Below are 15551 nucleotides of genomic sequence, written 5' to 3'. Positions count from 1 at the left end.
GTGTGGGGGGCTCAGGGAGGAAAGGCCTAGTCATGCGGCAGAGTGTGTGTGTGTGTGTGAGCAGTAGGCTATATGAGAGAGAAGGGGCCAATGGGCCGTCCCTAGTGGGTGATCAGTTGGACTGAGACAGAGGAACAGCATGCACTACCACAGGTAGGATACAGCAACAAGTAGGAGACAGCAACAGGTAGGAACCAGCAACAGGTTGGAGACAGCAACGGGTAGGAAACAGCAACGGGTAGGAAACAACAACGGGTAGGAACCAGCAACGGGTAGGAACCAGCAACGGGTAGGAAACAGCAACGGGTAGGAAACAGCAACAGGTAGGAGACAACAACAGGTAGGAGACAACAACAGGTAGGAAACAGCAACATGTAGGAACCAGCAACAGGTAGGAAACAGCAACAGGTAGGAGACAGCAACAGGTAGGAAACAGCAACAGGTAGGAAACAGCAACAGGTAGGAAACAGCAACAGGTAGGAAACAGCAACAGGTAGGAAACAGCAACAGGTTAGTTGTTAATTCATTCATCTATTTAACTAATTTATTGACTTACCATCATTAGTTTTGTATGATCTGTATATTTGTATCGTATTGATGTCACTACGATACAGGGGCGGCAGGTAGCCTAGTAGCCTAGTGGTTAGAGGGGTGGCAGGTAGCCTAGTGGTTAGAGGGGTGGCAGGTAGCCTAGTGGTTAGAGGGGTGGCAGGTAGCCTAGTGGTTAGAGGGGCGGCAGGTAGCCTAGTAGCCTAGTGGTTAGAGGGGCGGCAGGTAGCCTAGTAGCCTAGTGGTTAGAGGGGCGGCTGGTAGCCTAGTAGCCTAGTGGTTAGAGTGTTGGACTAGTAACCAGAAGGTTGCTACATCAAATCCCCGAGCTGACTAGGTAAAAACCGGTCGTTCTGCCCCTGAACAAGGCAGTTAACCCACTGTTCCTAGTCCGTGTGTTCTTTACTGACTTGCCTAGCTAACTAATGAAATACAGCGACAGGTTTGATAAGGAATTATATATTGATATTTATTTTATGGGTCTATAGATATTTAAATTGTCTGGTATTATATGGGAGAACAACAGATTGCTTGTTTATTTATAGTAGGCTACAAAGACAGTGGATTGAGTTTATGGGTGAAGGAGATTCTCCTTCGTCAGACAGCTGGACATCGTTTCCATTCAGTGAAACATCACTGAGAGAAACTGAGAATCTTATAGGCGGTGGGATTAAAAAAAAAAACTTTATTTAACAAATCAGTTAAGAACAAATTATTATTTACATTGACGGTTTACAACAGCATAACCCGGACGATGCTGGGCCAATTGTGCATCTCACTATGGGACTATTATACAGTCTGGATTTGAACCAGGGTGTCTGTAGTGACGCCTCTACTACTGAGATGCAGTGTCTTAGACCGCTGTGATACAGTCTGGATTTGAACCAGGGTCTGTAGTGACGCCTCTAGTACTGAGATGCAGTGTCTCAGACCGCTGTGATACAGTCTGGATTTGAACCAGGGTGTCTGTAGTGACGCCTCTAGTACTGAAATGCAGTGTCTCAGACCGCTGTGCCACTCGTGATAATCAGTTGCGGAACCAAGCTCACGTATGATTTGTCTCTCTGAGTTGGAGGAGAGATTTGTGTGTCGCACAACCACCCACAGAATCAAGACACAGCCGTCAATCTGTCTAATCCTCTCTGTTATCTAGTTGCTTTTTAACATGTCTATGTGATTGTGTGTTTTGGGAGGGGGGGGGGGGGGGGGGGGGGGGGGGGCGTATAAACAGGGTCCTTGCAAATCCTAGAACACTTTTGATAATTGTTCAGAAAGTAGAAGTTGTTTGTTGTCTTTGGCTCGATAAGTTATTCGGGAGGGAAAGGGAATTATAACAAAGGGAATGATTCATTTCAGAGATAAAAGAGATGTGCTGGAGCTGGCATACGTCTGGGCAAGAAAACATCTCCAATCCTTTGTGAAAATCTGATATCTGATGAGCGTGGAGTCTAGGCTGAGCTGGGCTTGGCACTCAAAAATGCACCAGCCTTTGTTTCAACTCTCTAACTACATCTCTCTCTCTCTCTCTCTCTCTCTCTCTCTGTCTCTCAATTCAATTCAATTCAAGGGCTTTATTGGCATGGGAAACATGTGTTAACATTGCCAAAGCAAGTGAGGTACATAATATACAAAAGTGAAATAAACAATACAAATGAACAGTAAACATTACACATACAGAAGTTTCAAAACAATAAAGACATTACAACTGTCATATTATGTATATATATACAGTGTTGTAACGATGTACAAATGGTTAAAGTACACAAGGGAAAATAAATAAGCATAAATATGGGTTGTATTTACAATGGTGTTTGTTCTTCACTGGTTGCCCTTTTCTCGTGGCAACAGGTCACAAATCTTGCTGCTGTGATGGCACACTGTGGAATTTCACCCAGTAGATATGGGAGTTTATCAAAATTGGATTTGTTTTCGAATTCTTTGTGGGTCTGTGTAATCTGAGGGAAATATGTGTCTCTAATATGGTCATACATTGGGCAGGAGGTTAGGAAGTGCAGCTCAGTTTCCACCTCATTTTGTGGGCAGTGAGCACATAGCCTGTATTCTCTTAAGAGCCAGGTCTGCCTACGGTGGCCTTTCTCAATAGCAAGGCTATACTCACTGAGTCTGTACATAGTCAAAGCTTTCCTTAATTTAGGGTCAGTCACAGTGGTCAGGTATTCTGCCACTGTGTGCTCTCTGTTTAAGGGCCAAATAGTATTCTAGTTTGCTCTGTTTTTTTGTAAATTCTTTCCAATGTGTCACGTAATTATATTTTAGTTTTCTCATGATTTGGTTGGGTCTAATTGTGCTGTTGTCCTGGGGCTCTGTGAGGTGTGTTTGTGAACAGCGCCCCAGGACCAGCTTGCTTTGAGTCTCAGTTTCAGGGCGGCAGGTAGCCTAGTGGTTAGAGCGTTGGATTAATAACCGAAAGGTTGCAAGATCAAATCTCTGAGCTGACAATGTAAAAATCTGTTGTCCTGAAGAAGGCAGTTAACCAACTGTTCCTAGGCCGTCATTGAAAATAAGAATTTGTTCCTAACTGACTTGCCTGTTAAATAAATATATATATTTGGTGTTTGTCCCATTTTGTGAATTCTTGGTTGGTGAGCAGACCCCAGACCCCACAACCATAAAGGGCAATGGGTTCTATAACTGATTCAAGTATTTTTAGCCAGATCTCCCCCCCAAAAACACTTGTTTTTATAAAACACTTGATTTTATAATGTCGTATGTTTTACCCCCAACACCACTTTCCATCAATTTGTATAGCAGACCCTCATGCCAGATTGAGTCGAAGGCTTTTTTGAAATCAACAAGGCATGAGAAGACTTTGCCTTTGTTTTGGTTTGTTTGTTTGTTAATTAGGGTGTGCAGGGTGAATATGTGGTCTGTCGTACAATAATTTGATAAAAAGTCATTTTGACATTTGCTCAGTACATTTAGTTTTCACTGAGGAAATGTATGAGTCTGCTGTTAATGATAAAGCAGAGAATTTTCCCAAGGTTGCTGTTGATGCATATCCCTGTTGACGCTCTCCTCTCTCTCTCTCTCTCTGCTCTGCTCTCCTTTGTTTCTCTCTCTGCTCTGCTCTCACTTCCTCTCTCTCTGCTCTGCTCTTCTCTGTTTCTCTCTCGGCTCTGCTCTCACTTCCTCTCAATTCAATTCAAGGGCTTGGAAACATATGTTTTGCCAAAGAAAGTGAAGAATATAATAAACAAAAGTTAAATAAACAAAACACATTTAGAGTAAACATTACACTAATAGAACAAAGACATTTCAAATGTCATATTACGTATATATACAGAGTTGTAATGATCTCTCTCTCTCTCTCCCTGCTCCAGTATGTGTTGGCTGGGTCTCCTGGTGGTGGTGGCTCTGACCCCGTGGACCCTGGCACAGTTCCCCAGAGAATGTGTCACCTCAGCGGGGCTACGGAGCGGCCAGTGCTGCCCCTCTCCCACTGGAGCCCTGGACGACGAGTGTGGTTCTGCCACAGCGAGGGGTCAGTGTGTGTCCGTAGCTGCCGACAGCCACCGCCACGGGCCCCAGTACCCACATGACGGCCGGGACGACCGGGAACGCTGGCCGTTAAGGTTCTTTAACCGGACGTGCCGGTGTAAGGGGAGCTTTGCGGGGTATAACTGTGGCCGGTGCCGGTATGGACTCACTGGACCTAACTGTGATCAGAGGATATCTGTGGGTAAGAGAGAGGGAGGTGGATTTATTTATCTGATTGGATATAGTCTCTTTCTTTACTCTCTTTCCTACTTCCTTTAAAATAAAATAAAATAGATAATAAATATATTTATTCTAGGTTTTCTTCATACATCCATGTATTTCTTTATCAGGGATCTACAGTTTCTAACATACAATATTTGATGCATCTCCCTCCTTTATTTCCCTCCTTCCCTCCATCCTCCCTCCCTCCATCCTCCCTCCCTGCTTCCCTCCCTCCCTGCTTCCCTCCATCCTCCCTCCCTGCTTCCCTCCCTCCCTGCCTCCATCCTCCCTCCCTGCTTCCCTCCCTTCCTCCATCCCTCCATCCTCCCTCCCTCCCTCCATCCTCCCTGCCTCCCTCCATCCCTCCCTTCATCCTCCATCCTCCCTCCCTCCATCCTCCATCCGTTCCTACTTCCCTGCTTCCCTCCCTCCCTCCATCCCTCTCTCCATCCTCCCTGCCTCCCTCCCTCCCTCTCTCCATCCTCCCTGCCTCCATCCCTCCCTTTCTCTCTCCAGTCAGGAGGAATGTGATGCAGATGAGTTCAGCAGAGAAGCAGGCGTTTGTGAACTCTCTGGACCAGGCCAAGAGGACCGTCCACCCTGACCTGGTCATCTGCACACGACGGTAACCAGTGCTGTGATCTTATCTTAATGATCGCAGATCGATTGCTTCGATCTGATTGTGCATCGGAACCAAATAACTGAAACTTCATCACCACTCATCTGTTTAGATCAAATATAATCTCATTCGTTGGAGAACTGGAGGCTAGAGAATAGAGGTTTGGAGGCTCTAGGTTAGAGAATTGGAGGCTAGAGAATAGAGGTTTGGAGGCTGTAGGTTAGAGAATTGGAGGCTAGAGAATAGAGGTTTGGAGGCTGTAGGTTAGAGAATTGGAGGCTAGAGAATAGAGGTTTGGAGGCTGTAGGTTAGAGAATTGGAGGCTAGAGAATAGAGGTTTGGAGGCTGTAGGTTAGAGAATTGGAGGCTGTAGGTTAGAGTTTGGAGGCTATAGGTAAGAGAATTGGAGGCTAGAGGTAAGAGAATTGGAGGCTAGAGGTTAGAGAATTGTAGGCTGTAGGTTAGATAATTGGAGGCTATAGGTAAGAGAATTGGAGGCTAGAGGTAAGAGAATTGGAGGCTAGAGGTAAGAGAAATGGAGGCTAGAGGTTAGAGAATTGGAGGCTAGAGGTTAGAGAATTGGAGGCTAGAGGTTAGAGAATTGTAGGCTGTAGGTTAGAGAATTGGAGGCTATAGGTAAGAGAATTGGAGGCTAGCGGGAAGAGAATTGGAGGCTAGAGGTAAGAGAATTGGAGGCTAGAGGTTAGAGAATTGGAGGCTGTAGGTTAGAGACTTGGAGGCTGTAGGTTAGAGAATTGGAGGCTGTAGGTTAGAGAATTGGAGGCTGTAGGTTAGAGACTTGGAGGCTGTAGGTTAGAGAATTGGAGGCTATAGGTAAGATAATTGGAGGCTAGAGTTAAGAGAATTGGAGGCTAGAGGTTAGAGAATTGGAGGCTGTAGCTTAGAGAATTGGAGGCTAGAGATTAGAGAATTGGAGGTTGTAGGTTAGAGATTGGAGGCTGTAGGTTAGATAATTGGAGGCTGTAGGTTAGAGAATTGGAGGCTGTAGGTTAGAGAATTGGAGGCTAGAGAATTGGAGGCAGAATTGGAGGCTGTAGGTTAGAGAATTGGAGGCTGTAGGTTAGAGAATTGGAGGCTAGAGGTTAGAGAATTGGAGACTGTAGGTTAGAGAATTGGAGGCTGTTGGTAAGAGATTGGAGGCTATAGAGGTTATAGATTTAGAGGCTAGAGGTTAGAGAATTGGGTGGGAGCTTGGTTCTGCATTAAACTCCACTTTGCCACATTGTCATTGATAAATCCTCATCTCTCTACAGTTACCAGGAAGTGTACGGTCCGGACGGTAACACCCCTCAGTTTGACAACGTCACCATCTATAACTACTTTGTGTGGACCCACTACTACTCTGTCAGCAAGACCTACATGGGGGCGGGGCAGGCTAGCTTTGGGGGTGTGGACTTTTCTCACGAAGGCCCGGGATTTGTCACCTGGCACAGGTTCCACCTGCTGCAGCTGGAGAGAGATATGCAGGTGAGTGAAAGAAGGGGGTACGAAGTGTATGTGTGTGTGTGTGTGTGTGTGTGTGTGTGAGAGAGAGAGAAAAGAAAGAGAGAGTGTGTGTCTCAAACATTGTAAAACACTCTCTCGACCAATCAGAATCGAGTATCTCGCCACCCCCTCAATCTCTCCATCTCTCCATCCCCTCAATCTCTCCATCTCTCCACCCCATTCATCCCTCCATCTCTCCATTCCTCCATCTCTCCATCTCTCCACCCCATTCATCCCTCCATCTCTCCATTCCTCCATCTCTCCACCCCATTCATCCCTCCATCACTCCATCTCTCCATTCCTCCATCTCTCCATCCCTCCCATCCTCTCCATCCTCTCAATCTCTCCATCTCTCTATCCCCTCAATCCCCTCAATCTCTCCATCCTCTCAATCTCTCCATCCCCTCAATCCCTTCAATCTCTCCATCCCCTCAATCTCTCCATCCCTCCATCCCCTCAATCTCTCCATCCCCTCCATCCGCTCAATCCCTCCATCCTCTCCAGGACATGTTGGGTGATGCCACCTTTGCCCTCCCCTACTGGAACTTTGCCATCGGCGGCAGTGAGTGTGAGGTGTGTACTGACGACCTCCTAGGAGCCAGGTCTGCCTTTGATATGAACAGCCTCAGCCCCAACTCTGTCTTCTCCCAGTGGAGGGTGATCTGTGAGAGTGTCGAGGACTACGACACTCTGGGAACCATCTGTAACAGTGAGCATGATATGTCCTAACACCTTGTAAACACTATGACACTCTGGGAACCATCTGTAACAGTGAGCATGAGATGTCCTAACACCTTGTAAACACTACGACACTATAGGAACCATCTGTAACAGTGAGCATGAGATGTCCTAACACCTTGTAAACACTACGACACTATAGGAACCATCTGTAACAGTGATGACTAACCCTTTTTACTAACCCTGTGCTTGGTGACTGAGCATGCTTTTCTAGTCCAGCACTAGGCTAAATCTGAGGCAGGGAAACTGACAGTAACACACCCCAGACTGATCTGGGGCAGGGAAACTGACAGTAACACACCCCAGACTGATCTGGGACAGGGAAACTGACAGTAACACACCCCAGACTGATCTGGGGCAGGGAAACTGACAGTAACACACCCCAGACTGATCTGGGGCAGGGAAACTGACAGTAACTCACCCCAGACTGATCTGGGGCAGGGAAACTGACAGTAACTCACCCCGGACTGATCTGGGGCAGGGAAACTGACAGTAACACACACCAGACTGATCTGATGCAGGGAAACTGACAGTAACACACCCCAGACTGATCTGAGGCAGGGAAACTGACAGTAACACACCCCAGACTGATCTGGGCCAGGGAAAATGACAGAAACTCACCCCAGACTGATCTGGGCCAGGGAAACTGATAGTAACACACCCCAGACTGATCTGGGGCAGGGAAACTGACAGTAACACACCCCAGACTGATCTGGGGCAGGGAAACTGACAGTAACACACCCCAGACTGATCTGGGGCAGGGAAAGTGACAGTAACACACCCCAGACTGATCTGATGCAGGGAAACTGACAGTAACACACCCCAGACTGATCTGGGCCAGGGAAACTGACAGAAACACACCCCAGACTGATCTGGCCCAGGGAAACTGACAGAAACACACCCCAGACTGTGCCACTCTGGATAGAGGGAACCATCTGTAACAGTGATTTTGATTGGACCTGTTAGAAGTAGTGCTGACATGTGATTTCTCTGGGCTTTGGAAGGAATTATAACTAAACACAATGAACAACAGGGTTCTGAAGGTCTGGACTAAGGAATCAGTAGTATAATCTACATTCACATGACTCCAGATTAGGAGATTAGTCTGGTTGGTATGTATAATCCGGGACAGATTACAACACTCACTACTTTCATCTCAGTAAATGTCCTACAATTTCCTAGAGATTCAAAATTGCATCGATTGGGGAGATTTTAGTTAGAATTGTGACCTGACAGAACATGAGAGGAGTGAGGGTGTGTGACCTGACAGAACATGAGGAGTGAGGGTGTGTGACCTGACAGAACATGAGGAGTGAGGGTGTGTGACCTGACAGAACATCAGAGGAGTGAGGGTGTGTGACCTGACAGAACATGAGGAGTGAAGGTGTGTGACCTGACAGAACATGAGGAGTGAGGGTGTGTGACCTGACAGAACATCAGAGGAGTGAGGGTGTGTGACCTGACAGAACATCAGAGGAGTGAGAGTGTGTGACCTGACAGAACATCAGAGGAGTGAGGGTGTGTGACCTGACAGAACATGAGGAGTGAGGGTGTGTGACCTGACAGAACATCAGAGGAGTGAGGGTGTGTGACCTGACAGAACATGAGAGGAGTGAGGGTGTGACCTGACAGAACATGAGGAGTGAGGGTGTGTGACCTGACAGAACATGAGAGGAGTGAGGGTGTGTGACCTGGCAGAACATGAGAGGAGTGAGGGTGTGACCTGACAGAACATCAGAGGAGTGAGGGTGTGTGACCTGACAGAACATGAGAGGAGTGAGGGTGTGTGACCTGACAGAACATGAGAGGAGTGAGGGTGTGTGACCTGACAGAACATGAGAGGAGTGAGGGTGTGTGACCTGACAGAACATGAGAGGAGGGAAGGTGTGTGACCTGACAGAACATGAGAGGAGTGAGGGTGTGACCTGACAGAACATGAGGAGTGAGGGTGTGTGACCTGACAGAACATGAGAGGAGTGAGGGTGTGTGACCTGGCAGAACATGAGAGGAGTGAGGGTGTGACCTGACAGAACATCAGAGGAGTGAGGGTGTGTGACCTGACAGAACATGAGAGGAGTGAGGGTGTGTGACCTGACAGAACATGAGAGGAGTGAGGGTGTGTGACCTGACAGAACATGAGAGGAGTGAGGGTGTGTGACCTGACAGAACATGAGAGGAGGGAGGGTGTGTGACCTGCTCAGTGATATCTAGTAGCTTTCCAGTCTGTCTCCTAGCTGATCCTCTTTACCTCAGTACACAGGGAACAACACATTGTGGTCATGTGACTTCCTAATATGGGCGCTATGAGGCTAAGGAGGAAGAAGTCTGACAGTCTACTGGTTCTCTTTAATCAAGAGGAATTACACTCAAATGGACAGATAGACAGCACACAGCTATGCAATATCTCCTTGTGTGTGTGTGTGTGTGTGTGTGCGTGTGTGTGTGTGTGTGTGTGTGTGTGTGTGTGTGTGTGTGTGTGTGTGTGTGTGTGTGTGTGTGTGTGTGTGAGATTTTCCTGACCAGTGACCACATGACCTAAAAATCATAACTGAAATCATAACTAACCGTTGAATCCTTGATTTGATTCCTAAATTCCTTGCCTCCCTCTCAAAGCTCATTGGAGGAAAGTATCCAATCAAGGTCCTTCCCCTTTGAGCCCCTCCTCCAGTGACCTTTGAGAGGAAGGTGAGGAATAATTAAGGAATCAAGGACAGAAGGAATCAAGGACAGGAGGAATCAAGGACAGGAGGAATCAAGGACAGGAGGAATCAAGGACAGAAGGAATCAAAGACAGGAGGAATCAAGGACAGAAGGAATCAAGGACAGAAGGAATCAAAGACAGGAGGAATCAAGGACAGAAGGAATCAAGGACAGGAGGAATCAAGGACAGAAGGAATCAAAGACAGGAGGAATCAAAGACAGGAGGAATCAAGGACAGAAGGAATCAAGGACAGGGGGAATCAAGGACAGAAGGAATCAAGGACAGAAGGAATCAAGGACAGGAGGAATCAAGGACAGAAGGAATCAAGGACAGAAGGAATCAAGGACAGAAGGAATCAAGGGTTTAAAGGCTAGTTAAGCCTACGTTTTCAGACAGAGCCACGGAGTTTGACTTTGCCCAGAGAAAACCTCCCTATTCCCTTTATAGTGCACTACTTCTGTCAACAGAAGTGCACTATAGAGGGAATGGTGCCCTTGGGTACCCATAGAGTTCTGTCAACAGGAGTGCACTATAGAGGGAATGGTGCCCTTGGGTACCCATAGAGTTCTGTCAACAGAAGTGCACTATAGAGGGAATGGTGCCCTTGGGTACCCATAGAGTTCTGTCAACAGAAGTGCACTATAGAGGGAATGGTGCCCTTGGGTACCCATAGAGTTCTGTCAACAGAAGTGCACTATAGAGGGAATGGTGCCCTTGGGTACCCATAGAGTTCTGTCAACAGAAGTGCACTACACTGTGAATAGTGAACCATTTGAGATTCATACATGTTAAATGTGGACGTTGACCATCTCTAAGTTAAGAGACTAGTCCAATACTTTTTGACATGTCAACCCTCTGTGCCCTATAAATTCAGAGACCTGTGACCCCTAACCCCTAACCCGTATTGATTCAGAGACCTGTGACGCCTAAAGCCTAACCTATGACCCCTATAGTTTCAGAGACTTGTGACCGCTAACCCCTATAGATTCAGAGACCTGTGACGCCTAAAGCCTAACCTATGACCCCTATAGATTCAGAGACCTGTGACCCCTAAACCCTAACCTATGACCCTATAGATTCAGAGACCTGTGACCCCTAACCTATGATCCTATAGATTCAGAGACCTGGGACCCCAAACCCCTAAACTATGACTCTATAGATTCAGAAACCTGTGACCCATAACCCCTAACCTATTACTCTATAGATTCAGAGACCTGTGATCCCTAACCTATGACCCTTTAGATTCAGAGACCTGTGACCCCTAACCTATGACCCTATAGATTCAGACATGTGACCCCTAAACCCTTACCTATGACCCTATAGATTCAGAGACCAGTCCCATCAGGAGGAACCCAGCCGGTAACGTGGCGCGACCCATGGTGCAGAGGCTGCCTGAACCCCAGGATGTAGTGGACTGTCTGGACCTGAAAACCTTCGATACCCCACCTTACTACTCCACCTCTTCAGAGAGCTTCAGGAACACCGTAGAGGGTGAGGATTCAGGAACACCGTAGAGGGTGAGGATTCAGGAACACCGTAGAGGGTGAGGATTCAGGAACAGTGTAGAGGGTGAGGATTCAGGAACAGTGTAGAGGGTGAGGATTCAGGAACAGTGTAGAGGGTGAGGATTCAGGAACACCGTAGAGGGTGAGGATTCAGGAACACCGTAGAGGGTGAGGATTCAGGAACACCGTAGAGGGTGAGGATTCAGGAACACCGTAGAGGGTGAGGATTCAGGAACACCGTAGAGGGTGAGGATTCAGGAACAGCGTAGAGGGTGAGGATTCAGGAACACCGTAGAGGGTGAAGATTCAGGAACACCGTAGAGGGTGAAGATTCAGGAACACCGTAGAGGGTGAGGATTCAGGAACAGTGTAGAGGGTGAGGATTCAGGAACAGTGTAGAGGGTGAGGATTCAGGAACACCGTAGAGGGTGAGGATTCAGGAACACCGTAGAGGGTGAGGATTCAGGAACAGCGTAGAGGGTGAGGATTCAGGAACACCGTAGAGGGTGAAGATTCAGGAACACCGTAGAGGGTGAAGATTCAGGAACACCGTAGAGGGTGAGGATTCAGGAACAGTGTAGAGGGTGAGGATTCAGGAACACCGTAGAGGGTGAGGATTCAGGAACACCGTAGAGGGTGAGGATTCAGGAACACCGTAGAGGGTGAGGATTCAGGAACACCGTAGAGGGTGAGGATTCAGGAACACCGTAGAGGGTGAGGATTCAGGAACACCGTAGAGGGTGAGGATTCAGGAACACCGTAGAGGGTGAGGATTCAGGAACACCGTAGAGGGTGAGGATTCAGGAACACCGTAGAGGGTGAGGATTCAGGAACACCGTAGAGGGTGAGGATTCAGGAACACCGTAGAGGGTGAGGATTCAGGAACACCGTAGAGGGTGAGGATTCAGGAACACCGTAGAGGGTGAGGATTCAGGAACACCGTAGAGGGTGAGGATTCAGGAACAGCGTAGAGGGTGAGGATTCAGGAACACCGTAGAGGGTGAAGATTCAGGAACACCGTAGAGGGTGAAGATTCAGGAACACCGTAGAGGGTGAGGATTCAGGAACAGTGTAGAGGGTGAGGATTCAGGAACAGTGTAGAGGGTGAGGATTCAGGAACACCGTAGAGGGTGAGGATTCAGGAACACCGTAGAGGGTGAGGATTCAGGAACACCGTAGAGGGTGAGGATTCAGGAACACCGTAGAGGGTGAGGATTCAGGAACACCGTAGAGGGTGAGGATTCAGGAACAGCGTAGAGGGTGAGGATTCAGGAACACCGTAGAGGGTGAAGATTCAGGAACATTCCTCTCCTCTCTCTCTCCTCTCTCCTCCCCCTCTCCTCCCCTCCCTCCAGGCTACAGTGCCCCTCAGGGTGGCTATGACCCAGTGGTGCGCAGCCTCCATAACCTGGCTCACCTGTTCCTCAACGGGACGGGAGGGCAGACACACCTGTCCCCTAACGACCCCATCTTTGTCCTGCTCCACACCTTCACTGACGCCATCTTTGATGAGTGGCTGAGCCGACACGCCCCAGGTATAGTATGTCACAACTGCAGCCAATCACAGAACACAAACAATTCAGTCAAACAGACCAATGGGGAAAGCGTCTGCAGACCCACACCCAGCCACTGCCAGCTCTCGGCTAAGGTTCATGTCGTCCCCCAGGGGAGGCAGTGTACCCGGAGGAGAATGCTCCTATTGGTCACAACAGACAGTTCAACATGGTTCCCTTCTGGCCCCCCGTCACCAACGCTGAGATGTTCGTCACAGCCCCCGAGAACCTGGGATACACCTACGAGGTCACATGGCCCAGTGAGTCACACAGACAGACAGACAGACAGACAGACAGACAGACAGACAGACAGACAGACAGACAGACAGAACATAGGTCACACAGCACAGTGAGTCATACACAGAGACTGTATGACCTTTGATTATATTCCAAATGCCCCCCTATTCCCTATATAGTGAACTACTAGTGACCAGGGCCCTATTCCCTATATAGTGCACTACTTTAGACCGGGCCCTATTCCCTATATAGTACACTACTTTAGACCAGAGCCCTATTCCCTATATAGTACACTACTTTAGACCAGAGCCCTATTCCCTATATAGTGCACTACTTTAGACCAGAGCACTATTCCCTATATAGTGCACTACTAGTGACCAGGGCCCTATATAGTGAACTACTAGTGACCAGAGCCCTATATAGTGCACTACTAGTGACCAGAGCCCTATTCCCTATATAGTGAACTACTAGTGACCAGGGCCCTATTCCCTATATAGTGCACTACTAGTGACCAGAGCCCTATTCCCAATAGTGTGGACTACTCACGGAATAGGAAACCATTTGGGACGTAGCTGTAGTCTAATTGTTAACTGTAATATTGATAACCCTAGCGCAGGGATAGAGCAAAAACCTGCACATTCAGCTGTTCTCATATATATGTATTTTATTTAGCCAACTGTTGCTTTCCCTCTCTTACCCCCCCGTACAGCTCGCCCCTACACGCTGTCTGAGATAATCACCATAGCGATCGTCGCCGCGGTGCTGGTGGCTGCGGTGGTGTCGGGGGTCATCGCGTGTGCCATGCGTGCTCGCTACTTCCGCTCGGCTGAGGGACTGGAGCCGTTGCTAGGGGAGACCTTCCGTCGCTACTCAGACAGACGGCCGGACAAGAGCCAGTCTGTCGTGTAGAGATCATGTGTCTCCACCGGCACCCTATTCCCTATGTAGTGCACTACTAGTGACCAGAGCCCTATATAGTGCACTACTTTAGACCAGGGCCCTATTCCCTATATAGTGAACTACTAGTGACCAGAGCCCTATTCCCTATATAGTGCACTACTAGTGACCAGAGCCCTATTCCCTATATAGTGAACTACTAGTGACCAGAGCCATATTCCCTATGTAGTGCACTACTTTAGACCAGGGCCCTATTCCCTATATAGTGAACTACTAGTGACCAGGGCCCTATATAGTGCACTACTTTAGACCAGGGCCCTATTCCCTATATAGTGAACTACTAGTGACCAGAGCCCTATTCCCTATGTAGTGCACTACTTTAGACCAGAGACCATAGCCTATATAATATTTTTTTATTTAACCTTTATTTAACTAGGCAAGTCAGTTAAGAACAAATTCTTAATTACAATCACGGCCTACTGGGGAACAGTGGGGTTAACTGACTTGTTCAGGGGCAGAACAAACAGATTTTTACCTTGTCAGCTCGGGGGAACCGATCTTGGGGTTACTGGCCCAACACTCTAACCACTAGGCTAAAGCACTACTTTAGCATACTGGCCCAACACTCTAACCACTAGGCTAAAGCACTACTTTAGCATACTGGCCCAACACTCTAACCACTAGGCTAAAGCACTACTTTAGCATACTGGCCCAAAACTCTAACCACTAGGCTAATGCACTACTTTAGCATACTGGCCCAACACTCTAACCACTAGGCTAAAGCACTACTTTAGCATACTGGCCCAACACTCTAACCACCAGGCTAAAGCACTACTTTAGCATACTGGCCCAAAACTCTAACCACTAGGCTAATGCACTACTTTAGCATACTGGCCCAACACTCTAACCACTAGGCTAAAGCACTACTTTAGCATACTGGCCCAACACTCTAACCACTAGGCTAAAGCACTACTTTAGCATACTGGCCCAACACTCTAACCACTAGGCTAGTGCACTACTTTAGCATACTGGCCCAACACTCTAACCACTAGGCTAAAGCACTACTTTAGCATACTGGCCCAACACTCTAACCACTAGGCTAGTGCATTACTTTAGCATACTGGCCCAACACTCTAACCACTAGGCTAAAGCACTACTTTAGCATTCTGGCCCAACACTCTAACCACTAGGCTAGTGCACTACTTTAGCATACTGGCCCAACACTCTAACCACTAGGCTAGTGCACTACTTTAGCATACTGGCCCAACACTCTAACCACTAGGCTAAAGCACTACTTTAGCATACTGGCCCAACACTCTAACCACTAGGCTAAAGCACTACTTTAGCATACTGGCCCAACACTCTAACCACTAGGCTAGTGCACTACTTTAGCATACTGGCCCAACACTCTAACCACTAGGCTAGTGCACTACTTTAGCATACTGGCCCAACACTCTAACCACTAGGCTAATGCACTACTTTAGCATACTGGCCCAACACTCTAACCACTAGGCTAGTGCACTACT

The 15551-nt window shown here is 47.8% G+C and overlaps 1 protein-coding gene across 1 annotated transcript; it reads left to right on the top strand.

Annotated features, from left to right (window-relative positions):
• The first annotated feature begins 48 nt into the window (after positions 1-48).
• LOC149980498 (5,6-dihydroxyindole-2-carboxylic acid oxidase-like) lies at positions 49-14715 on the top strand. The gene is made up of 9 exons (XM_090188103.1): positions 49-153; positions 3891-4249; positions 4786-4894; positions 6163-6376; positions 6899-7103; positions 11157-11324; positions 12694-12873; positions 13005-13151; positions 13838-14715. The coding sequence occupies exons 1-9, from the start codon at positions 140-142 to the stop codon at positions 14035-14037; spliced, it is 1596 nt and encodes a 531-aa protein (XP_090044229.1). The 5' UTR covers positions 49-139; the 3' UTR covers positions 14038-14715.
• Positions 14716-15551: the final 836 nt, after the last annotated feature.

Source organism: Oncorhynchus mykiss, chromosome 10 (genome assembly GCF_057628025.1).
Source record: "Oncorhynchus mykiss isolate SJ-2025 chromosome 10, ASM5762802v1, whole genome shotgun sequence".
In the NCBI taxonomy this organism is placed as follows: Eukaryota; Metazoa; Chordata; class Actinopteri; order Salmoniformes; family Salmonidae; genus Oncorhynchus; species Oncorhynchus mykiss.
The sequence above is the reverse complement of the archived record's forward strand: the minus strand, read 5'-3'. Positions and strand labels throughout refer to the sequence as shown.